The sequence below is a fragment of the Dipodomys ordii genome, unplaced genomic scaffold (assembly GCF_000151885.1).
Source record: "Dipodomys ordii isolate 6190 unplaced genomic scaffold, Dord_2.0 Scaffold127, whole genome shotgun sequence".
In the NCBI taxonomy this organism is placed as follows: domain Eukaryota; kingdom Metazoa; phylum Chordata; class Mammalia; order Rodentia; family Heteromyidae; genus Dipodomys; species Dipodomys ordii.
This window is the reverse complement of record NW_012267343.1, coordinates 1511693-1539455: the sequence shown is the minus strand read 5'-3', so window position 1 is coordinate 1539455 and position 27763 is coordinate 1511693. Positions and strand designations below refer to the sequence as shown.

The 27763-nt window shown below is 48.3% G+C and overlaps 1 protein-coding gene across 4 annotated transcripts; it reads right to left on the bottom strand.

Moving 5' to 3' along the window:
* Window positions 1–985: 985 nt before the first annotated feature.
* On the bottom strand, window positions 986–23711 carry Traf1 (TNF receptor-associated factor 1). Of its 4 annotated transcripts, none has more exons than XM_013030193.1 (9): window positions 23664–23694; window positions 20806–20897; window positions 20223–20543; window positions 18313–18394; window positions 9185–9250; window positions 8319–8729; window positions 7079–7256; window positions 5079–5227; window positions 986–2198 (listed from the first exon to the last, which is right to left on the bottom strand). In XM_013030193.1, exons 3-9 carry the CDS (start codon window positions 20360–20362, stop codon window positions 1980–1982), a joined length of 1245 nt encoding a protein of 414 aa, XP_012885647.1. In that variant the 5' UTR covers window positions 20363–20543; window positions 20806–20897; window positions 23664–23694; the 3' UTR covers window positions 986–1979. The 4 variants fall into 4 exon arrangements, with proteins under 4 accessions (XP_012885647.1, XP_012885649.1, XP_012885648.1 ...); XM_013030195.1 differs by having other exon boundaries at window positions 20223–20422; XM_013030194.1 differs by lacking the exon at window positions 20806–20897 and having other exon boundaries at window positions 23664–23711.
* Window positions 23712–27763: the final 4052 nt, after the last annotated feature.

Sequence of the window (27763 nt, the reverse complement as noted above, 5' to 3'; positions counted from 1 at the left end):
CCATATGTAAGCTTGGATAAGTGATTGCTTTTTTCCTTGGAGGTACTGAGTTTGAACTCAGGTCTTTGTGCTTCTTGGGCAGGTGCTGTACCATTTGAGCCACATTTCTAGTCCCTTTGCCTCTGGTTCTTTTTGAAATAGTGTCTTTTGTCTAGGCTAGCCCAGGCTACAATCCTAGTTCCATTTCCTGCTGTGGCATGGATGACAAGTATGTACCACCACGCTCAGCTATTGTCTGAAAAAGAGTCTCTTGAACTTTTTGCCTAGACTGGCATGGACCTGCAAAACTCCGAATCTTAGCCTCTGGAGTAGCTAGAATGACTGCGGACATGAGCCACTAGTGCCTGATTCTTAGATGAGAGACAAATCCTGCCATGGCAGGTAGGCGGCAGTGCTGTGCTCCCTTTCTCTCTCCCTCCCTCCCTCCCTCCCTCCCTCCCTCCCTCCCTCCCTGTGACTCTCCTGTGTCCTGTGTGGTCATAGAACCCAATGTGGGAGGCAGATGTGGATTGCCCCATTATAGAAAAGAGGAAACAGAGACGAAGAAGAAATGTTTTGATCTTGTGATCAGAGGGGATGCTCTTGCCAGTAGGGTGACCTCTCATGTCCCCTGCAAAACTGTGGCACTGCCTTGAACCCAGCAATGGCCTTCATTCTCAGTCATGGCTCAGGACAACCAACTCATGCCTGTAATCCCAGCTACCCAGGAAGCTGAGATCTGAGGATCACAAGTTCAAAGTTGGCTTGGGCAGGAAAGTCCGTGAGATCTTATCTCCAATTAACCACCAAAAGCCAGAAGTGGAGCTGACTCAAGTGGTAGAGCACTAGCCTTGAGCCCAAAAAAAGCTCAGGGACAACACCCAAGCCGTGAATTCAAGCCCCAGGACTGGCATACACACACATACACACACACACACACTCACACACGCACACACACATACACATGCACACACACACATACACACACAGAAAACTTCAAAAGAGATTTTTAAAGCGTTGTTTATTTGGTTTCATACATACTTAAAAGGACGACCTTCACCAAGTGGCTCAGATGCCCTGGTCAGTCAATGGAGGGAAATGAACACTGAGGTGATTGGGAGTCTAGAAAGCACCAAGACAGGGGGCTTGAGGCAGGAAAAGTGGAAAGTTGATGACTTCCCCAGTGCCACCACACCTGCATATTCCTTCTGGCTATTCCTGGGAGCTCACTGGAGGCACAGATGCCAGGGTCTGTGTGCACTCCTGCGTGCTGGGAAGCTGGGCTGCTAGGCCCAGGGAACAGGTGCATGTGGGCCACCCAGTCCACCTGGAGATGCTGTGGGTAGGTGAGGAGCCAGAAGGCACGAGGCTCCAGTGTTCCCAGGAGCCCCAATGGGTCTAGGCCTTGCCTGGGCCAGGAGGCCAAAATTATGACTCTTTTGGTTGTAAGAAACATTAAAGATGGTCAAATCCAACCTCTAGCTCGGTGCCCTTCCCCAAGCTTAGCTCTTTGGCTTTACCTGTTCACCTCTAATGATGGAGAACTCAGTTCAGTTTGAATTCACAGTAGTCCCATTCCTTTCCACCCCCTGGGCTGGATCTGAGTCTGAGCAGGGAGAATGAGCAAGTTTCCATTTCTCCATGGGCCCTAAGACCCTCCTCCGATCCTGAGAACGTCCCTGCCCAGGCCCCATTGCTCTGGCTCATTGTGATGCCTCAGGCTGGGTCTAGCTTTTCCCAATCTCGATGGAAAATGGCCTCAACATTCAGGGCTGCCTCTCAGCGATGAGTGGTCTGTGACGAGGGGAGCAATTGTGCTGTCTGCTTCAGAGCCCTCTGTCTTTGTGGGCACAGCCCAAAGTCCCAGCATCTTGATAGCAGCCATAGTCAACTTGTCTGTCCAGCCCATCTATGTCGCAGGACTGCAGGCATGAAGGGCTAGCTGCCAATCACTTTGCTAAGCCCTGAGTTGGAGTCTTTTCTCAGGAACCCCAGTGGCTTTAAGAACTGGTGTCCACAATGCACTTGAGGAACATCGTGTCATCCTTCACATAGGCATGCTTGGGTGACTGCAGCTTGTTCAGGGGGAAGAACAACGGGCAGCCGCTGGCCACATTGGTTTCGGTCTGAGGCCTCTGGAAGGAGGCTGAGCTGAGGTCGGGCCGGAAGGCATCGATGGCATGCTCGCGGTTGTTCTGGTCGAGTAGCATGAAGGTGACCTGTGGGGCGGGGGCAGATGGAGATGATGAGGCTCAGGGTGACAACACTGAGACTTGGAGGGTGGGATGTACTGGCTCCGAAAGCCCTGTGCCTGCTGCCTGTGGAACCCGCTGACCCTTAGTTCAGAATGCTCAGGAATCCGAGGAGCAACAGTAGGACCCAGAAAAAGGAAGCCTGGGCTATTCTCTGATTAGGATCAGCTGACCCATCTAGCAGGAAGTGTGGGGATTCTGATGCCCTGGTCAAGTCTGATGGGGTACTGACAGGGAAACTAGACCCAGAAAATCTAGACTTGGAAAGTCTGGATTCATCAACTATGAGCTGGCCGTCCTGGGCTCCGGAAGAGGGGCAAGAACAGGCCTTCCACTGAGGGGCCATCAACCAGGCCAGGAGACAGCTGGTGCATGCACGGTACACACAAGAGCACACGGAGGTGCTCCTAAGACGCTGCTCATCTGAGCCCGACACCAGCATTCTTCCCTCACCTGTCAGGAAGCAGAACCACTGAAGCCCCTTGTCCCCATGTTAGAATCCCCAGGGGAGGCTCAGGCTGCACCATGGACTAGGGTTGAGCCTCCACTGCTGGTATTTTTTAAATGTCCCTAGCATCGTTAGCAACTACTGCCTACTGACTCATAGCCAGAGCCACCTGGCTCACCCACCTAGTTTCCAAGCCAACCAAGGTCTGTGGTCTTCTTCTTCTTTTTTTGGTTGGTCATGGGGCTTGGACTAGGCCTGGGCACTATCCCTGAGCTCTTCAGCTCAAGTCGAGCACTCTACCACTTTAGCTACAGTGCCACTTCTGGTTTTCTGGAGATAAGAGTCTCATGGACTTTCCTGCCCAGGCTGGTTTTGAACCATGATCCTCAGATCTCAGCCTCCTGAGTAGCTAGGATTCCAGGTGTGAGCCACCAGCACCTGGCAAGGTCTGGGTCTTGATGCTCTCTCTCCTCAATGCTGTGGGCACCAGTAAGAATTGTCTAGAGTCCTCCCATTAGCCCTCTTTTTATTTTGTAAAATTTTTATTCTTTTTGTCAGTCTTGGAGCTTGAACTCACTGAGGCCTGGGCGCTGTCCCTGAGCATTTTTGCTCAAGGTTAGCACTCTACCACTTTGAGCCATAGCTCCACTTCTGGTTTTTAGGTGTTTAATTGGGAATAAGAGTCTCACGGACTTTTCCTGCCAGGGGCTGGCTTTGAACCACCATGCTCAGATCTCTGCCTCCTGAGAAGCTAGGATTAGAGGTGTGAGCCCCAGTGCCCAGCCTCCATCAGCCCTCTTTGAGAACAACTGAATAGGCCTGTGGACGTAGCATGGGAGCATAGCTCTTACTTAGCATGAGGCCAAGGGGTTGATTGACAGCATTGTGAAGGTCTGTTTATAAAAAGACTTTTGTTGCACATACCTGTAATCCCAGCAATGGTAACCTCTCTATACTTTAATAATAACAATAAAATTATATTTTAAAAAGCCTTTTTATTTTCTATACTGGGAACTGAACCCAGAGACTTCTCCAGGAACTATAACCCTTTTGTTTTTGTTTTTCCTTTCTTCCCTTCTTTCTTTTCTCTCTCTCCTTCTCTGTATTTTCTCTTTGGTGGTACTGGGGATTGATCTGAGGGTGTTTTACTTGCTAGGCAAATGTTCTACCACTGAAGCCGTATCATTAATCTTTCTATTTTTAGACTGTTTTTAAGATAGTGTCTTGCACTTTTACCTAATCTGGCTTCAGATTGTGATCCTCCTATTATTGCCTCTGAAGTAGCTTGGATTACAGGTGTACACTACTGTGCCAGCCTATTTACATGGATTTTTTTTTTTTGGTCTGTAGTGGGGCTTGAACTCTGGGCCTGGGCGCTGTCCCTCAGCTCTTCAGCTCAAGGCAAGCACTCTACCACTTGAGCCACAGCGCCACTTCCACTTTTCTGGTGGTTTATTGGAGATAAGAGTCTCACGGAGTTTCCTGCCAGGGCTGGCTTTGAACCATGATCCTCACATCTCAGTCTCTTGAGTAGCTAAGATTACAGGCATGAGCCGCCAGCACCGGCTTTCCAATTTTCTTTTAAGGCTTTGATAATGCATTTCTTTTTAGCACTGAATAATTTTTCATTGCTTACATATGCCACAGTTTATCCACAGCTATTAAAGGTCATCCTGGTATTTATAAATTTTGGCTTTTTGATTTTTGTATTGGTACCAGCGTTTGAACTCAGCGTCAGTCTTGTACTTTTACTTGGCTAACTCACATGAATGGCTGGCACTCAACCACTTGAGCCATGCCTCCAGTGTGTCATTTTGCTGGTTAACTGGAGATGGGATCTCATGGAGTTTTCAGTCTGGGTTGTTTTTGAAACTTGATCCTCCAGATCTCAGCCTCCTGAGTAGCTAGGATTATATTCACAAGCCGTCAGCACCTGGCTTGTGTGCAGACATGAGTTTTAAAGTCCATTAGGTAAATATCAGGGGGCAGTTGATGGCTGAGTAGAAAAGTAAAATACGTTCATTTAGTTTTATAAAAAAAAAAAACAAAACAAAACTAATTTATCTTCCAAAGAGGCTATGACATTGTACGGCCCTGGCTGTCCGTGAGAGGTGCTCCTACCCCACAGCCTGGGAGGATGTGGTGTTGGTGGCCAGCCTCACACACAGAGCCTCCTCCATGCAAGCTCTCCTTGCCCCCTCCACATTCTGAACCACATTTCTATATGCCCTTGGGGAGCCCTCTCCTCTTGGGCTTGGATCTGAGGTCGACTTCCTGTTTTGTAATGTAAAAGGAACCTGTTGACACAGGCGGGCAGGGGCCTTGCTAGCTCACAGGTCCAGTGTGTGACAAAACCTGGACATATCGAACCCATCTTCTCATTTCCCCAGGGCTCTCACCTTGTTCCTGAAAGGCCATGGCAGCAGGGCGTCATACTCCCCTCTCATGATCACGATGAAGAGGGACAAGTGTGTCCTCTTGCCCGTGCCATCCCCGTTCAGGTACAGCCGCAGGCACAACTTGTAGCCGTACTTGGCAGTGTAGAAAGCTGAAGGGTGGAGAACCAGAGTTAGCCCAAGAGGGAGAGCTAAGCAGCACTGGGCTTTGCAGTTGAGGATACCTGGATGAAGTGGTCAGATGTGGCAAGGACAGAGGCTCGGCATAAGGAAAGCTGGGTTTGGCAGCCAGCCTTCTCGGTGAGGATGCCAAGGAGAGATGCTTTCTTGGGGTCATCTGGCTTGGTGGTTGTAATTGGCTTGATCACAGACAGAGGGCCCCAGGCTGAGATTCTGGCTCAGCAGTGCTGGATGAATACTAAGTAACTTCAAGCTTTCAGGGACGCCAGTACCCCTGGCCTGGGAAGCACATTTGAGCTATGGCCTATGGTATAGAAAGAAGCCAGTAAGAGGAAGTGGCTAGCCACCATTACAGTGTGCTGAGGGCAGAGCCAGGATTAGGGGCTCCAATACCAGTTCTCTCAGTTGCTCTGGGTCCATGGTTGGACCACCCAGGAAGCTGGGGTGAGGGGAGCTCATGGGTCTTACAATCACCCTAGGCAGAGGCCCCTGAGGGGGTGAGTCAGCCCTGAAGATTAAGTGCAGAAACCCCTGGGGCTTTCTCTCTGACAAGCCAAAAAGTCCGTCCAATCAGAACAGGAGTTCCTGCAGCTGTAACCTCCGATGACAAGTCCCTAGGTAGAGACAGGGTGTATGGGGGTGGGGGTGGGGGGGCAGAGAGGGGGCAGAGGAGGGGGAGGCCAACAGCCTGACTCATCTCTGCCCACTACATGTTGGCAGAACAGGAAACCAGAGCATGGTTTGTAGAAACGGGAGTAAGTGCTTGCATTTCCTCTCTTTAGAAAAGACTAAGGACAAAAGTCTGCTGGTAGAACTCAAGGCCACTTGAGGCACAGAAACCCAGGCCTGCTCTGGGCTGAGTGCAAATTCTGCCTCTCACCATCATCCCATCTCTGTTGATCTTAATGCCCTGGAAGAGCCAGTGAGCACGAAAAGTGCAAAAGCTCAACAGATTTGCCAGCTCCTTCTTTACCCCCACCCCATACACTCAGACACAAAGGAGTGATGCTAGGGTGGGCCTGAGTCCTGGCTCTGCACCTGGCTTCTGTGCAGATCTAGGTAGAGAGTCTGCCCTTCTAAGCCTTAGTTTACTTCTCTGTAAATGATGTTGAGACAACAGGTACTTGGTGAGGGTTTGAGATACTGTGTCCAATACTAGAGTATGATGTGAGTTATAAACATATACATACACAATCCATATATCCATATATGTATATACATATACATATATACATATGTATATATACATATATAAGAATATTTTCTGCCCAATTATATGCAAAAAATCCCCACACTGATGAAGTAACTGTTTCATGCAAGTCATCATGCCAAGCCCAGCCACACAGAAATGAGTAAGAACCAGTGACCACAATGGACATTCACAAGGAGTCCACAGTCATATGCAAATGTAGGTAAGTCTGACTCCATTCTGTATTCTTACTGTAGCTGGCTTGCTGCCTGGAGGTGGCATCCTACAGTATCACCTATGGACATCCTATCTGAGCCCCTCTAACTTGCACAAGCTCGTATGGGCTCCTTTCTTTTATAATCTGATAGCCATATGCAGAAAGTAGATAAGGATTTTTATTCCTATTTGCATTCTGTAAATAGGATTCAGGGAAGAGAAATGCCTGCCCAAGCTCCAATATCTGCAGGTTGTAGCATCATCCACACACTACCCCCACAGTTCCTGGATGGAGACGGACTTAACTGGAGCACTGCTCCTATGTTGGCTGTTCTTACTTCCTATTTCCTGGATGCTGGGGGAAAGGGGGGGGGAGGAGTCTGTTCATCTAGTGGGTCTTGTGCCCTTGGGGTGTTACCTGGGGAGAAGAGGCTCATGGTCCTGCCACAAGCTGACTCATGGCAGCGTCTGGTGACGTTGGTGATCTTCCACAGGAAGGTACCATCAAAGCAGGCCTCTTCCATGAGGCGCAGGCTCTGTTCTAGCTTGCCCAAGGCCTGGTCTTTCTGGGCCAGTGTCTGCTGCAATTCTACCACCTGTGGGGAAACTAAGTCAGCTAAGGAGATCAGAGCCCAGTTTCAGGGTCAGAAGGGAATGTGGGGATAAGTCTGCCCTAGATACAACTTTCTGTCCCATGTACATTCACATGGCTGCTCTGCAGGGCTTTCTCTCCCCTCCCTTTCCACTAGTCAACTCCTTATGACCCATCCGGAGCCCTGTGGCCCTGCCTGTGTAAACCTTCAGTTTCAGTCCTAGCTCAGCTGGTCACTCTAACCTGAGTTCTCACAATGGGTTGATAAGGTATATTTTCTGTCTCTCCTTCTAGGTGGTCTCCCCTTGTGAGCTGTGCCCATGTTCATTTGATTTCCATCTGGGCCTTGCACAGTGCTAGGCTGTAAGAAGAGAGCCAGGGAGCTCATGGTGAATGAAGACACCGTTGCTGCCCTGATGGTACCTGCCTTTCAAGGGCAAGTTACACAAAGACTGGGTTTACTTGGCCAATTGAACTTGGTGCCCTTCTAGAAGGTTCCTCAACAACATTTAAAACATTTAATACTGGGTGTGTGATCAGATAAAGTGATTCAGGACTAGAAACGAATATCTTTTAAGGAATTTAATCTGAATGCTGGTGGTTCATACCTGCAATCCTAGCTACTCGGGAGGCTGAGATCTGAGGATCATGGTTCAAAGCCAGCCCGAGAAGGAAAGTCTGTGAGACTCTTTATTTCCAATTAGCCACCAAAAAACTGAAAGTGGAGCTGTGGCTCAAGTGAGAGAGTGCTAGCCTTGACTAAAAAAGCTAAGGGACAGTGCTTAAGCCTGAGTTTAAGCCACAGGACCAGAACATATGTGGGTGTACGTGCGTGCGCACGTGCACGCACACACGCACACATACACACACACACACCCCAGCAGGATTCTATTCTAGAAGTTCAAGCAGAGGAACTGGAGTATGGAATGGCTCAACACTCATCCTCGGTTGTCCTGGGACACAGGAAGTGATACAGGATGGATGGCTAGTGTGAAGGCCGGTTGCTACTTTGGGGATAGGATGAGACAAGGCAGGCTGGGGGAACATGCACACCTCTCCCACTCACCCTGTGTTCCAAGCTCTCGATGTGCTCCCGATCTAGCTGGCTCTGGTGGGTGGAGGCGGCCAGGGCCAGGTGAGAGGCCTCTACCTCCTTGTTGAGGACTGCGACGATGTTCTCAAACACACGCAGCTTCTCCTCCAGCTCAGCCAGCAGCTTCTCCTTCAGGAAGCGCTGCAAGACCAGCTCCTCCTGGCTCTCAGAGCTGGGGGCCTGGTAGCAGTCCACCTCTACATCCCCCGTCACCTCCACAGCCGTCTGCAGCTGCAGGTGTGACAGGTTCTGCTCCAGGGCTGTGTGTCCGGAGCCTGGGCTGGAGCTGTGCTGGGCTTTCCACTGTATCATGAAACCCAGCAGCAGGTTGAGATGGGAGGCCTGGGAGGTGGCTGCATGATCCTGTGTGGACTGGGTGCTCCCCTACCAAGAGAAGAGGATCATCAGTAGAAAATGGAATAGAGAAAGGACAGGAGAGCCATAGGAAGCCCTGGCATCGAGTGCCAGAAGAAGTCAAGTCCATTCCCCCAGTACAGGAGAACTGGCTCTGTGCACAGTGGAGGGGTTCAGGCAAACTTGGCATTGGCTGTGCCCATGGGGAGCACGTGCATGTGGCCCAGGCTCAAGTGAGTGCAATAGTCCAGCCCCGCTCTTGAACACAGTGATGATTCAGGACCATGGAGAGGGGCATGGAGGCTCATTCTTGTGAGGCAGCTACACCAAGGCTTAGGTGAGACATTAAGGAGACCTCTCCTAAATACTACAAGGACTTTAGAGTGGACTGTGAAGTTGATGTCATAGGAAAATGCTGAAGGGGCTAGAAGGGAGATCCAGATGTCAGGGACGTAGTGGACAGATTTCCTTTCTCACATGCTTACCTTGAAGGAGCAGCCCACACTTGCAAAGGGACACACAACGCCATCCTCAGACACCTCTGGGGCCACCTGGAAATAACAAACATGTGGCTGATTGTGATGGCTTCCCCTCAGGATCTCTGCAAAGCACCAGGATCCACCAAGGCAGGAGCTGGGCTGGCTTATGACTTCACACACACTGTTCCCTCTGTCTGGCTGATTCCTTTCCACCTGATTCCTACCCTACAACTCACCCACACCACCCCTAGGAGTTTAATCCTGTGTGACCATCCTCCTGAACAGGACTAGCACAACTGGTGTCATCACAGCAATGCTACTCTTTGTCCTGTCTGGACACCCTTCATACAGCAGTGAACAGAGTCAGCATTCACTCTTCAGTTGTTCTACTGGTTTGCAGGCAAAACACTGAACAGGTATTTCTCCGAAGGAGACTTAAGAATGGCAATTAAGCCTCTGAGAAGGTGAGCCACATCAGGACTCACCAGAGAAGTGTAAATTACAACTACAATGAACGATCATTCCCCATGTGCTAACATAAATGATGATAATAAAAGCAATGATGACCGCAGGCCATGGCAATGACGTGAAGCGGTGAGAACTCCTGTGTCGCTGGAGGGGGTGGGGATGAAAATGGTACAGACACTGGGGGACCATCTACGCAAGTGTCTCATAAAGCCAAACTGTACTTCTAAACAACTCACTCATAAACCATCCTACAACCCACACCATTCCATCACTTAATGGAATGTCCAAGAGAAATTAAAACCTGTCTCCACCAAGATGTGGATATGATAGTTCACAGCAGCTCTATACAGGATCACCCCCAATGGAAGGCATCTGGGCATAATCGAAGGGTGAATGAACAGACTCACTGTCAATGTCCCGTACCACAGTCCTACTTGGCAATAAATGTAAATAAATACTAATGTATTTAGTTATGGCATGGATGAACCTCAAAAACGTTATACTAAAAGAAAGAAGCCAAACACCAAAGGCTACATACTCCATGATCCCATGCTGAAGAGGTTTGAGAAGAAGCAAAACCAGTGACCCCCATGGTGACAGAAGGCGGGTGAGAAGTTCCTGAATGGGAAGGGAGAGGCTTGCTTTATAGGGACACGGAGGCTTTTTTTGTGTGTGTCTGAGACTGGGACTTGAACTTGGTATCAGACACTTTTGCTCATTGGCTGGAGTTTGACCACTGGAACCATGCCTCTAATTCCAAACAGCTTTTTCTTTCTTTCTTTTCTTTTTTTTTTAAAGGCAGAAACATCTGCCATCTTGACTGAGTGTGTACATTAACCGGGATTCCTCAAAGTGGATACTTAATGAGTGAATTTGCTCTCATGTGAATAAACACTTGATTTCATAAGAGCTTTTTTTGTTGTTTAAAAAAAACCCCTACAATTTGAAAGAATGATGTGGTGGAATGAACTAAAAATGAGACTTGGATGAAAGGCAGGGAGTATGGGAAGAGAGGTGTCTGGAGCGGAGCAAACAGAAAAGCCACACAAGTGATTCCTGTCTAAAAGTAAAATAAGCAGAAGGCTGCAGGGCTAATGAATAGAGTTGGGTTGGGACACAGAGCCCAGCCCAACAAAGGCCAACCCCGCCTCGCCCCAGTGCCCTAAGCCTCAGGAACATGCTGTTCTCAACATAGAATAGAAAACAGATGTGCCATGGGAGTGGACTGATGGCGGTCTTGGCAGAAGATACACTGGCTTTGGGAAGTCTGGAGTGGTGAAGCCTCTGGATATGGCTCGTGATGATTTATGAGAACAAGAGAGTCTGATGTCACGTGTGGATTCAAGGCCTGGGTGGATGGACCTGAAACCATCTCAGGTCCTCCAACTCCTCCTCATCCATGGTTGTAATCCTTTGCATAGTCCAAGGCATGGAGCTTGAAGTGGGTCTTCAGAAGAAGAAGGACAAAGCAGTCAAGCTCACATGGGAATCCCAGGTGTCGCCTGTAAGGCAGGAACTGCAGTGACAGTCTACAGGGGGGAATATCACCTGCGTGTCTGGCTCCCCTTTATTACAGTGCATGTGCAGGTGGGCTGAGGCAAGCCTCAAATGTTTTCTCAAGCCCAATGACCATCCAGGCCCCCCTGTCTCTGTGGAGTCAGCCTGCCAAGTTCAGAGCCAGTTTCTGTCATGATACTTAGTAACCAAGTAGCCTTGGGAAGGTCATTATCTCCTCTACGGAAATGGGGATAATAGTACCCCCTTTGGAGTTATTGTAATGATTAAGTGAGGCAATGCACACAAGTTGTTAGTATTAGTTACCTATCATTGCTGTAACAAAACACCATGAACTTGCTGGTATAACACAAGTTTAGTATCACACAGTTCTAGAAGCCACAAGTTCTCACATCAAGGTGTTGGTATACCACATTCCCTCTGAAGGCTGCAGGGGAGAGAATCTGTTTCCTTGCTTTTCTCAGCTTCTATGAGCTGCCTACATTCCTTGGCTCAGGGTCTCTTCCTCTAAGTTGAAAGCCAGAAGCACAGCATCTTTCAACTCTTGCTGACTCTCCTGTCTGTCTTTTTGGAGGCTGCTTGTGACTACACAGTACTTACTCAGGTAGTCCAGGGAAACCTCCCCATCTCAAGAGTCTTCCTTTAATCACATCTGCAGAGTCTTTCATGTCGTCATTAGGGGCTGAATATACTCTCTCATTCTTTAACTTTTTTTTAGGTCTGAGATTGGGACTCCAACTTGGTGTTTGCCGCTTTTCTCCCATTGGCTAGCGCTCTACCAACAGTCACGCCCCCAATCCTCAATCTCTCATTCTTATGTTCAAGTTTGAGCCTCTAATTTCTAAGAATCTAGAGACAAAGCCTCTAAAGAAGCTCACTAAATTAACATGGGGATGATTCCTAATCTAATAGAATTTACAAGAAGAAATGTGGACATCAGAGACCATGTGAAAACAGAGAGGAAAAGAATAGCCATCTGCAAAACGAGAGGTCTTGAAAGAAACCAACCTGCTGACTCCTTGTCTTGGACTTACAGCTTCTAGAACTGAGTAAACAACCATCTAGGGTACTTAGTTATGGCGGTCCCAGTAAATGTACGTAGCCATTGAGGTCACGTGTTCACAGGTTCTGGGGATTAGGATGTGGACACTGTGGAGGGACATTTTTCCACCTAATAGAGTTCTATCTGTGTTAGTAGCAGCATTACCAATTATTAGCAGCAGACCCGTGGATTAAACACTACCTTTAGTTCTACTCCAGCAGCTGCTGGCATGTACATACATCTCATTTAGTCTTTTTTTTTTTTGTTGTTGGTCGTGGGGCTTGAACTCTGGGCCTGGGCGCTGTCCCTCAGCTCTTCAGCTCAAGGCGAGTGCTCTACCACTTGAGCTACAGCGCCACTTCCGGTTTTCTGGTGGTTTATTGGAGATAGGAGTCTCACGGTCTTTCCTGCCCGGGCTGGCTTTGAACCGTGATCCTCAGATCTCAGCCTCCTGAGTAGCTAGGATTACAGGCGTGAGTGCCCGGCTCATTTAGTCTTCACACTTCAAACTCTTAATAACCAATTCTACAAAACTCTACTTTCCCTTTGGATTTCCTTTGAGAAGGGGACATCCTCTTAACTGTGTAAGTTCCAATAATATTTTCTAATTCTAGAAGTCCCAACATCTTTATATGCTCTCTCCTAGGATCCCAGCAAAAATCTTTGCAGTAGAGGGGATGTGATTAGCTTCTTAACAGAGATGAGACAATGGCCTACTCAAGGTCATATCATCCTTGTGAGCTGAGTCTGGGTCTTCTTGTCCCTGGGGTCTCCCCTTGGCAGGGCCTGTTGCTTCCACTGTATTGGGCAGGCTCTAGCCCATCAGATCTGCACATCACCACGAGGAGGGGCAGGGCTCTGAGGTCCTGCTCTCTCATGGAAGAGAAGTCAGAGTTGAGATGGCTGGAGACTTGTAGGAGGCAACAGAGGCAAAGGAAAGCCAAGAAGCCTGGAGTCCAGTGTGGTTTCTACCCACCACAGTCCTCACCTTGATCAAAGAGTGGCCCTTCTTGAAGGCCAGGAACTGCAGAGGCAGAAAGAGATCAGACTCAGGGTGCAGAGAACAGGAATGTTAAGAAAAGAAATAACCAACACTTTGGGGTTGGAGGTGTGGCCCAGGTGCCAACGAGCAAAAGTGTGAGATACAAAGTTTTAGACAAGGAAAAGGAATAAAAAAAGAAGAAGAAAAGAAAACAGAAAAAGAATGGGGACCTCTGCCCTGTGTGGTAAGTGGCCCCTATGCGAATGATTTCTCTGCTTACAAAGGCTAAACATAGCTGAAAGTGGAATTTCCTCCGAGGAGAAAACCAAAAAAGGCAAACAGAATCCCAGCCCTGAAGGAGTGCTTGTTCCAGCGCCGGGTCTGCAGAGCCTCTGGTATGTAGTATTCCAGCCACATCAGCCACCAGGGCTCTTTGTGGTCCCCCTAGGACCTCAGTGACAGCCGGTCCCAATGGGAGGCAGCAGGAGGCTTGCCCCTGTGCAACCCTGCACTGAAATCAAGAGGTTCTGAATACCACAACCACCAATATGTGGGGCAGAGGCCCACTGAGGTTCTGGAGGCAGAGGGAAGGCTGGTTTCTATAAGAGCCTCAGCTGGTGCCAAGGGAAGGCACTCTATAGTCCCAGGAGGTACTGTCCACCAGTTACCTCCCTCTTCTGTACTGTTCTGGTCTGCTGACCTCTCCCACCTCCGCTAGGAAGACCTGGTAAGAGTCTTCTCATTAAAACTAGCCTTGCCCATTCCTGTTTTCCCATAGCACTTGCTGGGATCTAGCACTTCTGGCAGTCTGTTGTTTAATCATGCATAAAGCAATTGGGAGAGGGGTGTGCCACGGGCACAGAGTAGAGATGCACGGATCAGAATGACCCCTGGGGTCAGAATCACTCGGCCTTTTGTGGCTCTCAAAGGAACCAGACTTTAGCTTGGTGCAGATGAATAAGAAATAGCTGTATGACCAATGAGGTCACTGGCATTCCAGGGAATTAATGAGCTCCCTGGCTTTGGAAGGGCATAAAACTATGTGACAGGAACTCAGTATGGGATGGAAATTGGACTACTTAGCTCAGAACTCCAATTTGCTTTTGACCTTTTGTTTTGTGTGTGCGTGTGTATGTGTGTGTGTGTGTGTGTGTGTGTGTGTGTGTGTGACTACTAGGGTTTGAACTCACAGCTTCATGCTCTCAGTTGGCTTTTTCATTCAAGGCTAGTGGCTCTACCACTTGAAACATATCTCTACTTTCAGCATTTTTCTGGTTAACTGGATTTTCTGGTCTCTTGGATTTGTCTCTCTGGGTTGGCTTGGAACTGGGATCCTCAGATCTCAGACTCCTAAGTCATGAGGATTTCAGTCATGAGCCATCTGCACCTGACTACTCATATTCTTGATGTTTCCAGAGGGAAGAGTGAGGGAAACAGTCTCTCTCATGGAGGTCTCAAAAAAAAAAACCAAACCAGAATTAAATGTTATTTTCCAGCCACTTGTTTGTCCCCTACTTCACTGTTACTTCACCATCATCCAGACAAGAATCAGATCTCTAATTAGGTCGACATTAATCCTTTAACAGCTGCTTCTTACATTATATAACTGGCTAGTGGGTTTGGGCCCTTCTCTGGGAGCTATTAATTTAATAAAGTCAGAGGATGAGGGCAAACTGATAAGCAGATGGCATGGAAAGTGTTGGCAAGATGGGCATCTTTGGGCTTAGTTCAGCTGCTATCCAGGCAGTAAAGGCTTTACCATAAACTCTGCCATCTCCTGATTACATCATTTCCCTGCTTCCCTGCTTTCCCTGCTTCCCTGCCTCCATGTCTCAGCTTCCCTCAGATGATTGTTTTAGCAATTGCCATGTATCGACGTATAACCAGTTACTTTCCTTTGGTCAAAAGGCTTCCAAAGTTCTCATAGGGCCAGGGGCCAGAGAAGTTCTTGATGTTTCTACTATGTGGCTTTCTGCAGGTGTTCAGGCCATTGAGTTGCTCCAGCCCCTTCCCCCTGGTGACTGCATTGAATGGGGAAGTCAGCAGGGAGGGGGAGGGCTGGCACCTCTCTGTGGACTTTCTAGCCTCAAAGGGGCCTTTGTGCTGGGCACTGATGGCTCACTCCTTTAATTCAAACAATCAGGAGGCTGAGATCTCAGGATCCCAGTTTGAATGAAGCTCAGATAGGAAAGTCCATGAGACTCTTAGCTCTCAGATTGACCACCAAAAAGCAGGAAGTGGGCTTGCGGCTCATGTGATAGAGAAAGAGCAGAAAAAGCTAAGGGACAGCACCCAGGCTCTGAGTTCAAGCTCCAGGGCTGGTGTGTGCATGCATGCACGCGTGTGCGTGTGTGTGTGCATGTGCGTGTATGTGTGTGTGTGTGTGTGCATGTGTGTGTGTGTGTGTGTGCGTGTGTGTGATTTTGTTCCCAAGTGCAGGGAGCGCCACTTCCTACTACTCCTCAGCCTTATAAATGTTTACAGTTCCACCACAGAAACCACTTCATTTGGATTAAGACAGCAAACTTCAAACTGTGCTCTGCAGAACCCGAAGTCACTAGAGGCCTGGGAGGCGGGGCTGGGATAGGAGGGAGAAACAGGGTAACTACACAAATGGGGAGCCAAACTCCCCTTCCATGAAAGTGCTTCTATTTCTTCTATTATATAGGATTTTACTTGACAAGCATACAAAAATTAAAGCCATTGGATTAAGTGATACTAAAACCTATCTAACCTATATTGTCTGACATTTATGATTAAGTATTATTTTTGCCAAGAATTAAGAACAGTATAAAGCAGTAGCCCTTGAGTATGCAAGCAGCAGCGTCTCAGAAAGCACACAGCCCATACCCTTCTCTCTGCTTATGGGATATGGTAGTTTACAGTTAGTGGTCTGCTTCTGAGTCATAGGTAGTCCATGGAGACAAGCAGGGAGCAGAGAAAATTGTTCCAAAGATCAATGGATCATCTTCGTGCCGCTCCTGGGGTTTGAACTCAGGGTCCTGGAGCTTGAACTCAGGCCCTGGGTGCTGTTCTTGAGCTTTCTTTTTCTTTCTTTCTTTCTTTTTTTTTTCTGCCACTTGAGCCACAGTCCTACTTCTGGATTTCTGGGTGGTTAATTGGGGATAAGAGTCTCTTGATTTTTCTGACTGGCTTTGAACTGTGATCCTCAGATCTCAGCACCCTGAGTAGCTAGGATTATAAGCATGAGTCACCAGTGCTTGTCAGGACATTAATAACTCTCTTCCCCAGAGAGTATAAAGTTCCAGAAAAAAATACACTTGATCCTTATTATTCTTTTCTGAAGGCCTGATGAGAAGGAAGGGAAAACCCTTCTAGCCAGCTCTGAGAGGGGCAGGAATTATCCTAAACCTTCTGAATGACAAGAGAAAGGGGAGGAGACCTACAAACTTTCTTTCTTCTGGTTCACCAGATGGGAAGGAGATGGGGCCTGGCAGTTAGTGACCTATAACCTGGACATCACAGATCCAGAGAAGAACTTGGAGAACCAACTTAACCTTCATTACAGAGGGAGGAGCAAGGCCTGGATTTGCCTCAAGCCATGCAGAGGATCATACAAAAACCATCTCAGGACACCAGGGTCTGTATCTGTGGTCCACTGTGTTACCACTGTGGTGGTAACATGGAAGGTTGTGCTGAAAGACTCAAGCCACTTGGACATTGCAGTAGTGAGGTCCCCCAACGTAAATAAGGAGGCTCCATATGTAAATTAGGAGGTTCAGGTTTGCACAGTGATTCCAATGTGTTTGGACTCATGGACTCATAAATTTTTGTTTTGTTTTTGTTTTTAACTCAAAGATTAACATAAAATTGCCATCGTTTTATTGTACCTCGTAAAGGCTTTATCCAAAACTATCATCTACTATTGCATCATGCCATGTTTACAAAGATACGTGGAAGAAGCACATAATCTCAGAGGTTGATTCTCCAAAATGAGATAATATAGATATAATAGAGCTTTATAGAAATTTGATACAGTTTCTATGTCTTTAAAAATCATTTTTGTCATGAACTGTCAGTTCATAGATGAACTCTGCATTGGACAGATACCTCCCTTCCAGCTTGAATGGGCCCGAGATGCAAACTCTATTTTCTTTAACCCCTCCTACTTCCAAGGTCTATCTTGTTTGTTTGTTTGTTTGAACTGTATTTTTTTGTCTTTTCTTTTTTGGTACTGGGAATCGAACCCAGGGCATTGTACTTGCAAAGCAAGTGCTTTGCCACTATGCTACATCCCAGCCCCCAAGGCATATCTTACTCCTAGAAGCTCATTTGTGGTAGAACCCATGGCTGAGCTGATAATGGCTTCTCCTTGCATCAGAGGCTGGCTGACTGTTTTGTTGCTGTTGTTGTTTATTTGTAAAAAGCCAGAGAGTAGATATTTTTGGCTTTGAAATTTGTTGTAAATACTCATTTTTGTTCTGTGAGGCAGATAATACATAATTGAGTTGAGTAGTTTATATAGCAAAAAAACTTTACTTACAGACATAGATGTCTGTACTTCAAATAAAATTTTCATGTGTTCCAAAATACTATTCTTTTGATTTTTTTTGTGTGCCAGTTCTGGGGCTTGAACTCTTGGGCCTGGGCGCTATCTCTGAGCTGCTTTTGCTCAAGGCAAGCACTTACCACTTGAGCCATAGAGCCACTTCTAGCTTTTTTTCTGAGTAGCTTATTGGAGATAAGAGTCTCACAGATTTTCCTGCCTAAGCTGGCTTTGATTACAGGCATGAGCCACTGGTGCCTGGATTCTTTTGATTATTTTTTCCAAGCATTTAAAAAAAGAAAAGGCATTCTTAGCTTGTGGGTTATACAGAAGTAGGTGGTAGGCTAGATTTAGCCAATAAGTCAGTTTGTGGTCCCTTGATTTAAAATACTAGTTTTTATCTTAAATCTATCATGGAGCTGCCAGGTAGCTCTGGGCAAAATGCTTCCCCATTGTGAACATCAGGGTCCTCCATGCTTATGAAGTGAACTTAGTCCAGGCTCAAGACAAAGTAGGGACTAGGATGGGGATGGGGGGTGTTCACCGAGACAGCTGCCTTCTTGCACTCCATCTGGACAAATCAGGAAAAGTATGTGAAAGCTCTGGCTGTGCCCACCTACCTTCGCCTGAGTCAGACTGTCTGAGGTTCCAGGTTGTAGGTTGTTCCCTCCGCACTTGGGACAGATTGCATCTTGGGTGTTCCTAGGGAAATGAGCAAATCCCCTGAGTGAGGCCCAGCCTGGTGGGTACCATGGATCACACAGAGTCTTCATTCATAAAATCTGAAAGCCCTGGACATCACTGTTTTTCTGCCGTTTGCAGAGCTTCTTTGGCAGTAAGTACCTCATGGGAACATTGACACTTCGGTAGAAGTGCTTGGTTACTGGGTACTACCCAGGTTCTCATGAAAGGAGTATGCCATGCTCTAACTTGCTTTCTTTAAACCTGAAAAAATTCTGAATTCCGAAACATGTCCAACCCTGGGGGACTCTGGACATATAATTCTATTCTCTCCTTTCAGTGGCCTATATTTAATACGGTTTTGTTGCTATTGTTTGGTTTTTGTTAATTATAAGTGATCATGGCCTATCAGAACCAGAAGGGACCATCTAGCTGGGAGATGGCAGTGGGATTCTGATTTGGTATTGTGTAGATACCTGTGTTTTACAAAGCCCCTGTGTTTTACAAAGTGGGGACTGCTGGCCTAGGCCATTTTCTAAATGAGGAAAATGAGGGCCTGGAGGCCAGTGGATGGGCCAAAGGACAGTGAGAGCTGGCTGTCAGGCTCCTCAAGCCTCAGGCTGCGGCCCTTCATTCTCTGACCAGCTCCTTCCTTTCCTCTGCCAGGCTTTCAGAGAAGGGAGAGGGAAGCACAGATTGAACACAGAAATCAGCTTGATGGGAAGAGGTCAGGCTGTATCTTTCCACCCCCTCCCCCAACCTGGCCTTTCCACCACCCTGACATCGCACTTATTTCCTGCAGCTACCCCCTTGGTTCCCCCTATTTGAACTTCTCACTTGCCTGATTCAGTTCTCCATAGTCCTAAGCTGCAAAAACCCCCAACAAAAGGTCATACTGGTGATGCATGGCCTTTTAAGGGAATCTCTGCCAGGAACTGACAGGGGGAAACTGACTTAATCTCTCTCTGAGGCTTCACTGTCTTCATCTATAAAGCAGAATAATAACACCCACCTCTCCAAGCCTTCCTGAGGATGCAAGAGCATTTTTGTATATAGCAGGTGCATAATAGTTGCTTAAGGTGCAATGCTAATGTTACTCTCAAAGCCACACACATTTCTGAGTGACTTCTACTTTAACCATAAATGTATGCATAAACATATACTTTATGTCTATATATGTCTATATCTTTTATAGACTTCTTTGGAAACAAGATTAAATATATTTGTACGTTTGTTATTTACCAAGGAGGTTTTCATTCATTATATTTTTTGAATATTATTATTATTATCATCATCTAAATGACAGGGCCCAGGCACTGTCATTTAGCTTTTTCACCCAAGGCAAGCTCTTTACCACTTGAGCCACAGCTCTACGTCTGGCTTTTTGGTAGTTAATTAGAGATAAGAGTCTCATGGACTTTGCTGCCTGGGCTGGCTTCAAACCATGATCCTTGGCTCTCAGACTCCTGATTAGCTAGGATTACAGGCATGAGCTATAGGCACCCAGCTAACATTTTGAATATTATTGACTGGGCCTTGTAACAACTTAGTGAGGGAGAAAATAGCTCTAGGTCAGAAAGCTGAGACTAAGAGCCATCAACATTTTGCAATGGCCCACACAGGAAGTCAGTAACTGAGTGGGCCTCAAGGCTCTGCTTCAGACTGTCTTTCGTGACTACTTCTTACCCACAGCCAGAGGGGCAGTGTCAGGAGAGAAAGGTAGGGAAACTGCGGCTCAGAAAAGTGAAGTCACCTGCCCAAATTCAGTGGCTCTTTCGATCCCGTCACCTGTCAGGAATCCCTCCCTTGTACCATCTTCCCACCCACCCATCATTCTTGGGCCTCTCACCTCAGATTCTCAGAGAGACAGGTTGCACAGCAGAGCGCCCTGGGTTCTGACGGATCCTGGCACACGGTGAGGGGACAGCCAAAGGGAAACTCATTCTCCCCAGGGGCTGGGTGAGGGCTGCTGGCTGAGCTGGAGGCCATCTCCGAACCTCAGGCTGGCCAGGGGCTGTGTAAACTGCTTCAGAGGATGGAGGGCCAACCCTGTGAACTCCGTGGAGGAAAGCAGAGGTGGGTCTTTGCCTGGGCCACCCTCTCTGGTGAGCAGGAGGTCTCTGGTGACTTTATCTTCCCCTCTCTGGCTTGTGTAGTTCCACGTCACAAGCTGAGTCACAACAAGGATGGGGTAGGAATTACCCTTTGTGGTGCAAAAAAAGAAAAAAGAAAAAAAAATCCCCTGGACAGTGACTGAAGGCTTTGGGAGTGTCCAGTTATTTTTCAGAGTGAAAAAGGAGAAAGAGAAGCATGTCATAGATGCTGAGTTTCCCTGTCTAAGAACCACAGGGCAGATGGCTGCTGGCTTCCTCCACCTCGTGGGGCTGGCTTGCTGTCTGAGCCCCTGGAGGGCTCTCAGTGGGAGCACTCACCTAGGCAGAAATCCCCAGCGCTCTGGAGGCAGGTCCAAAAAACCCAAGTTCTAGACCCTTCAGTTCTATCCTCTTCAGAGTGTCTGGTTGACCTGCGGGGGGTGGGGGGGAGTCACTTTCTCATGGTGGGTCTCGGTTACCTCATCTGCAAAGAAACAAGTCGATGGTGTCTGGGCTATATGACCTTAGGAACTCAGGACCAGAAGTAGCCAGAAGCATGAAGATAGGGCTCAATGATTTAACCAGGCCTTGTGGTATTCTGCCTCAGCATGACAGTGACAAACAAGGTCCTCCCCTCCTTTGAAGTCCAAAGCTCTGGGACCACAGACTCTGCAGAGCCTTCTAGCTACAACCCTACTCAGGAAGTCATAGGCAGCTCCCTACTCAGCTTTGGAGGTCACCACTTCCCTACCTCCCCCCCCAAAAAACAAAGCATTAAACAAGGCCAGAATTAAGTGGGCCGTAGCTTCACATATATGGGGGGAATAAGCATGCTAACCAGACTGCTGTGTTCTGGCCAGTGAGTTTTTTTCCCCCCTTCCAATCCTTGCAACATTCTGTTGGGAATTCTTCTGTACTCATGAACAGCCTAGAGATGCAAGATGTGTGTTCTGGCATCACACAGTCTCTGGTGGTGGTGGGAGATTCAAAGCAGGGTTGTGGATTTCCAGATTCAATGTGTTTCCACTACACAGGGGATGAGAGCCAGGCCGCTTGGTGGAGCCTTGGAGACCAGGATGAAGGTCAGAGAGTCCAGCTCATCTCATCAAGCAAAGGCAAAGATCCCTGAACACCCTTCAGGGCTGCAATGAGGGCTTTGCAAATCCTGGCCCTTTGAGTTCAGACAGATCGGAGTTGAGATTCTGGGTCTACCACTGACTAGCTGTGGGTTCTGGAACAAGATCCTTAATTTCTCTGAGCCTCAGTTTCTGCATCTGTAAAATGGGGATGATAATACCTACTTCACCCAATTACTATGAAGATAAAACAAGTGTAGCAAGTGACAGGCCTGAAAAGCTTTAATACATTACCCAGCTGATTGGCAACACAGCCAGGCTGCTCCCCCAAAACCAGAGGAGAGGATTTAAATGATGGTACATTTATATGGTGTTCCATACCTACCACTTAGCTCAAGTCTCCCAGGTAGGCAGGAGAACTGCACGTTGTCATCTGACTCTCGATAATTTCAACTGCCTGCTTTCCCTGGAATGGGATGATGGCTGCCCAGGCACCAAGGGCAAAGAGCTCACCATATCCTATGGCTACAGAGTAAATCAGGACTTCCACCTTCACCTGGGCCTTCTCTGCAAACCGGCTTGATGAGCCCTAGGACTGTGAGGAAGACATGCCTTCCACTTCATGTCCCAACCTGCAAACTCTTATTCCCTCCCTCCCTCCCTCCCTCCCTCCCTCCCTCCCTTGCTCCTCCTTCCATTCCCCAGTTTGGGACAGAATAGACACCCAAGCTTTATTTTCCCCCTTACCTGCTCCTTCCCAGCAGCAATCAAAATACCCCCCCCCCCAGGCTGCTCTAATACACACGAAAAATAATAGTTACTTCTTTTTTTTTTTTTTTTTTGTCAGTCATGGGGCCTAAGCTCTGGGCCTGGGCACTGTCCCTGAGCAATTCAGCTCAAGGCTAACGCTCTACCACTTGAGCCACAGCACCACTTCTGGCCTTTTCTGTTTATGTGGTGCTGAGGAATCAAACCCAGGGCCTCATGCATGCAAGGCAAGCACTCTACCACTGAGCCACCTTTCCAGCTCCAATAGTTACTTCTTTTTACTGATGTGTTAAGTACTTTTATAGACACCATCTCATGGGAGTTTCTCCTGGCCCTCCTGAGGTGTCCCCCACCCCCATCTTATAGTTGAAGGAACTGAGGCACAGAGACAGGTTAAAGGAATAAGAAACACCCTCAAGGTGCCAGAGCAGGTGAATCAAGGAGGCCTGATCGCAGAGCCTGTGCACTAACCACAGAGGCTTTAAAAGGCCCTCCACCCTCAAACCAGATTCCTCTCCTGCATCTGTCTAGTCTCTCCTTGCCCAGTGGTGAACATCCTAGAAAGGACTGTGTGCTCACCTGCCTGAATCTCCACAGAACCCTCTTCTCAGCAAGTAATGGATGTCAGATTGTCAAATGCCTCTGGGCCCCGTCCCAGCTGTCTTTCATTCTTTCTCCTCCAACCACATTTAAAGATCAGGTCCCAAATACAGTCCCACCTAGCCTGGAACTCACAGTCCTCTCTCCTCAGCCTCCGCGGCCCTGGTATTACAAGCGTGCCACACCAAGCCTGGCCAGCTCCGTCCTAATTTCTGCCCTATTAGCCCTCTGGCCAGCCCCTGTCTTCTCCTATGCCTTGGGGTGGGGGTCGGGTTTTTCTCTGGCTTCCTGCACACCCTGGGAGCGGGGGTGGGGGTCTCTCTTTGAGCCTCCTCCAGCTGACCTTTGAGCCCCTTCTTGTCCACCTGGAACCTCCAACAGTCCCATCTCCGTGGCTCCATCTGCTCCTGGGACCCCCCAGCCTCCTAGGTGGCTTTTTCGGGTGCACCTGGGCACCTTGTCCGGAAGTCTCAGTGGGTCGCGCCTGGCTGACCCCAAGGCAGCCCCCGACCCCGGCTGCTGCTGAGCCCCATGAGCCCAGCACCTCTCCATATACAGGTATGAAGGGGACCGGGGGTGCCCAGACTCCGCAGGAATGGGGGTGCACAGTCAGGGGCTCGCTCTGCAGCGGGGGATCCCGGCTCTGCCCCCCCTCCAGACACGGTGGGGCAGTGCAGTAGGGGCGGGATGGGCGCTGTCTCTCCCCGCCCCGTCCCCCGGGGGGGGGCGGGAAGGGGGTGCAGGACAACCAACCTGGGCGCCAGGGCCGCCGCGGCGTGCGGCGTGCTCGCAGCCCTGCCGGGAGCTTCCGGCAGGCCTTGGCTGCGGAAGCCACGGGAGGCCGGGCTGGGGTGGGGAGGTGGGGGGAGGGCGGTCCCTGGGGGCGGGGCGCGTGCTCCCCAGCTGGGGAAACAGAGGCCGGGTAGCTAACCCGCTTGTGGCTTCCTCTGCACGCCGTGCTCGGCGCCCCGCCTCTGCACCTATTTAGGTGCTCAGTAAAGGAATAAAGCAATGCACACCTGGCCTTGGAGGTCTCCCCTGCTCCTCGCCCACAGTGGGCGCCTGACCCCCCTCCTGGGATCCGACGTCCCTCCTGGCTCCCAGGCCTGATGGGTTGGCACAGTGCGGGGGGGGGGGGGAGCAGGTGCTCAGCTGTTCTGCAGGCCAGGGGTGCTTTGCAAAACCGGGTGCTTTAAGGACCGGTTTCTGCTTTTTAGTCTAAGCACACCCCGTGCCTGTGTGCACCCAACCCCCTCTGGCCCTCTTATCACCTGTGCGTCTGCAGGGGAATGTCGGGCAGGGAAAAGTGGATCCGACCTCCAAAAAGCAGGCTACCCAGCTTGCTGGTTGTATTTGAACTTCTCAGAGGCATTCTTGAAGCTCACCTTAGCTATTAGGTATGCTTGTGTCTTGACTTTTCTAGATTTGGTGGTGGTTCTGACATTTGAACTCAGAGCCATGTGCTTGCTAGGCAAGCCTTCTGCCACTGGAGCCAGGCTCTTATGGCTAAGGTTATTTATTTATTTTTTTAGCTGGGCACTTGACTTTCTCCCCTCCCCACCAAGTGGCCCTGGACCACAGTCTTTCTATTTATGCTTCTGGCAGCTGGGTGGCAGGTGGTGGCCCCACCCTGGCTGCTGCTTCTGTTTTTCATTTGAGGATGCTAGTAAATCTCTCTCCCAGGGCAGGCTGAGTTGCCATCTTGCTTCTGGAGTGGTCAGTGCTGTAGGAAAGCCTCTGGCTTAGGTACAAGGAGGACTTTGGAGCCTCACAGGGAATGGATGCCTGCTTGAAGACCAAGAGAAAATTCACGTAACCTGTGCATGGGGTCCAGAGGTGGCCTCTGTGGGGCTTTTCAGTTAGTTTTTATTTGTTTTGAGACAGGGGCCTGTTAAGTAGGTCAGGTTGGACTTGAACTCAGAATCTTCCGGCCTCGGTCTGTCAAGTACTGGCTTCACAGATGTCTATCTCCATTCACGACTTGGACCTCTGATTTTAAAATTCATTGAATCATACTCTAATCCCTCACACGTTGTCTTCTGGTTCCCCCCCCCCCTTCCTGCGTGCCCCATGCCAGCTTCAGTGAGAAGAGCAGACAGTCTGATCTCATGTCCTTTGTGTGCCACATCCTGTTTTCACATTAGTGAGCTCATTCACTGGAAAATCACCAAGGGAGACAGTTTGATTTCGGAAAGTACCAAAAACTTATCTGTACTCACTCATTTTAATTTGAGGGGCTCTTTAAATACAAGGGGGGGCATCACCAGAGGGCTTGTGAATGCCCAGTACCAGCAAAGCTATAGAAACTGAAAGTCAAACTTGATTCAGAAAGGAAATAAAACCTCTTAGTTACCACTCATTTCTCTACCCAGTAGAATTTGTGTGTATGTGTGTGTGTGTGCGTGTGTGTGTGCACACGCGTGCATACACTGTTAGTGGGGTCTTGAACTTGGGGCCTTATACTTTTGCTTGGGTTCTTCACTCAAGGTTGGTGCTCTACCACTTGAGCCACACTTCCACTTCCAGCTTTTTGCTGATTAATTGGAGATAAGAGTCTCAGGAACTTTCCTGTCCAGGCTGGCTCAGAACTAGAATCTAACCTTCTGAGTATCTAGGGTTAAAAGCATGAGTCACCAGTGCTCAGCTTAGATTTTTTTTTTCTTAAATGAAAATTAAAAAGAGAACTAGTCCATTTGGCTAAAGCATCAGAGCTGGTGGTCTGAACATGGGACCATAAATGAGGAGCAAGAAAGTAAATAACACAGAGAAGTAGGTGATGTCTGAGCTTCTATCTTATCTCTTTGTATCTTTTTTTGGGGGGGGGGTCTGGTTGTGGGGCCTGAACTCTGGGCCTGGGCGCTGTCCCTCAGCTCTTCAGCTCAAGGCTAGGGCTCTACCACTTGAGCCACAGTGCCACTTCCGGCTTTTTTCTTTTTTCTTATGTGGTGCTGAGGAATCAAACTCAGGGCCTCATGCATGCAAGGCAAGCGCTCTACCACTGAGCCACTTTCCCAGCCCCCTCTCTTTGTATCTTTATTTCAGCTCAGTTTGGTCTCAGAACCACCAAAAGTTCAAGTGTTCATTCTCCAGTTTTGTCCTGGTCCTCCAGCTGTCAGACCCACGTCATTGAAAGGACATGCCGAGCCTCACAAGCCCTCAGAGCTTGTGGGTTGAAAACAAGTGAGGGACCAAATGGAAGGAAGAATTCTGGATCATTAAATATTTGATGGCCATTCCATTCTGTATTGTGAAAGGCAAAACATGAGTGAATCCCCTCAGAATTGTCTATTAAAGTCCAATCACCTCCCGACCTACATATTTCCTAAGTGGGATTTAAATCCATTTCAAGATGTCAAATAGGAACATGGTGAAAACTTATAAGATGCTGACAGTCTAGTGCCAGTAGCTCATGCCTATAATCCTAGCTATTCAGGGGGCTGAGATCTAAGGATAACAGTTTGAAGTCATTCCATGCAGGAAAGTCTGTGAGACTCTTAACCAGCAAAAAGCTGGAAGTGGACCTGCTGTGGTTTGAGTGGTAGAGTGCTAGCCTTGAGTGAAAAAGCCAAGTAAGAGTGAGACCCTGAGTTCAAGCCCATCTCTCTGCCTCTGTCTCGTTTCTTTCTCTCTGTCTCTGTCTCTCTCTCTTTCTCTCTTTCTCACACACACACACACACACACACACACACACACACACACACTGACAGATTAGTGCTGAATGAAAGGAACTGTATTTCCTCCCTTCTTTCCACTTCTATCTGAAACCTGTTGAAATATATAAAAATGAGCCCTGGTCTACAAGTCAGGAATCTTGTGTTCAGTTTTGTTTTCTTTTTCTTTTTGTCAGTCATGGGCTTGAACTCTGGGCCTGGACGCTGTCCCTCAGCTCTTTAGCTCAAGGTGAGCGCTCTATCAGAGTGCCACTTCCGGTTTTTCTGGTAGTTAATTGGAGATAAGAGTCTCATGGAGTTTCCTGCCTGGGCTGGCTTTGAACCATGATCCTCAGATCTCAGCCTCCTGAGTAGCTAGAATTACAGGCGTGAGCCACCAGCTCCCAGCTTATTTTATTTTTCTTAATTTAGGGCTCTCATTAGTTGTTTTGGATGAAGGGATAAATAAATGAATACTTGAATCTATAGTAATTCAAAATTCACTTACAGCAGAAGATGATCTTAGAGATTATCGAATAACTGAGGGTTGACCAACTTTGTATTTGTTGTAAAGCCTTGTCTTCAAATACATTTGCATATGGAGCCAAGATCTAGAAGCTAAATAGAAGCAAAGAGGCTCTGTGAATCAGGGCTTTTTCACCTTTTCCATTTTGACCTTGGTCCCCACAGCACCACATAATTGGAAAATCATCCACCTAATTAGACCTTCTCAGATCCCACACATGGAAACGCTCGAGGAGGGACACATTACACTGGCCTAGCTCTTCTGCCTTCCACCCGAACCTAAACATCTGGAGGACCGTCACCTGTGGTTGTGGGGAAAGTAATAATGAGAAGAATAGTGACTTCTTTAACTTAATGTCAGACTCCGTTCTGACATTATATGCATTGCTCTGTTGAGTTATCACAGTGCTGAGACGTGGTGAGAAAACATTTTTCTCAGCTGAGCACACGAAGTCTGAAAGAGTTAGGTAATTTGGTCAAGGTCAAGCAGCCAGTAACTGGTAGTGCTGGGGTGTTCGCTTCCTGCTGTGTTTTTCCACTTGCGCTTGTTTAGACCAAGCTGGGCTCTTACCTACGTACCTCTGTGGCACTTCTCACCTTGAGCTTCTGCTCTGGCGCCTCTGATGTCCTTAGTTGTCAGGTGACCAGGATAAAAGATAGAATCGATTCTAAGATGTT

What these genes read in the sequence shown, in the direction of transcription:
- Traf1 (XM_013030194.1), bottom strand. Translation starts at nt 20,362, where the DNA reads ATGGCCTCCAGCTCAGCCAGCAGCCCTCACCCAGCCCCTGGGGAGAAT. An exon ending in TCGAGAGCTTGGAACACAGG is followed by an intron (nt 7,257 to 8,318) that starts GTGAGTGGGAGA and finishes GTTTCCCCACAG; the next exon opens with GTGGTAGAATTGCAGCAGAC. An exon ending in CATGAGCCTCTTCTCCCCAG is followed by an intron (nt 5,228 to 7,078) that starts GTAACACCCCAA and finishes TCCACCCTTCAG; the next exon opens with CTTTCTACACTGCCAAGTAC.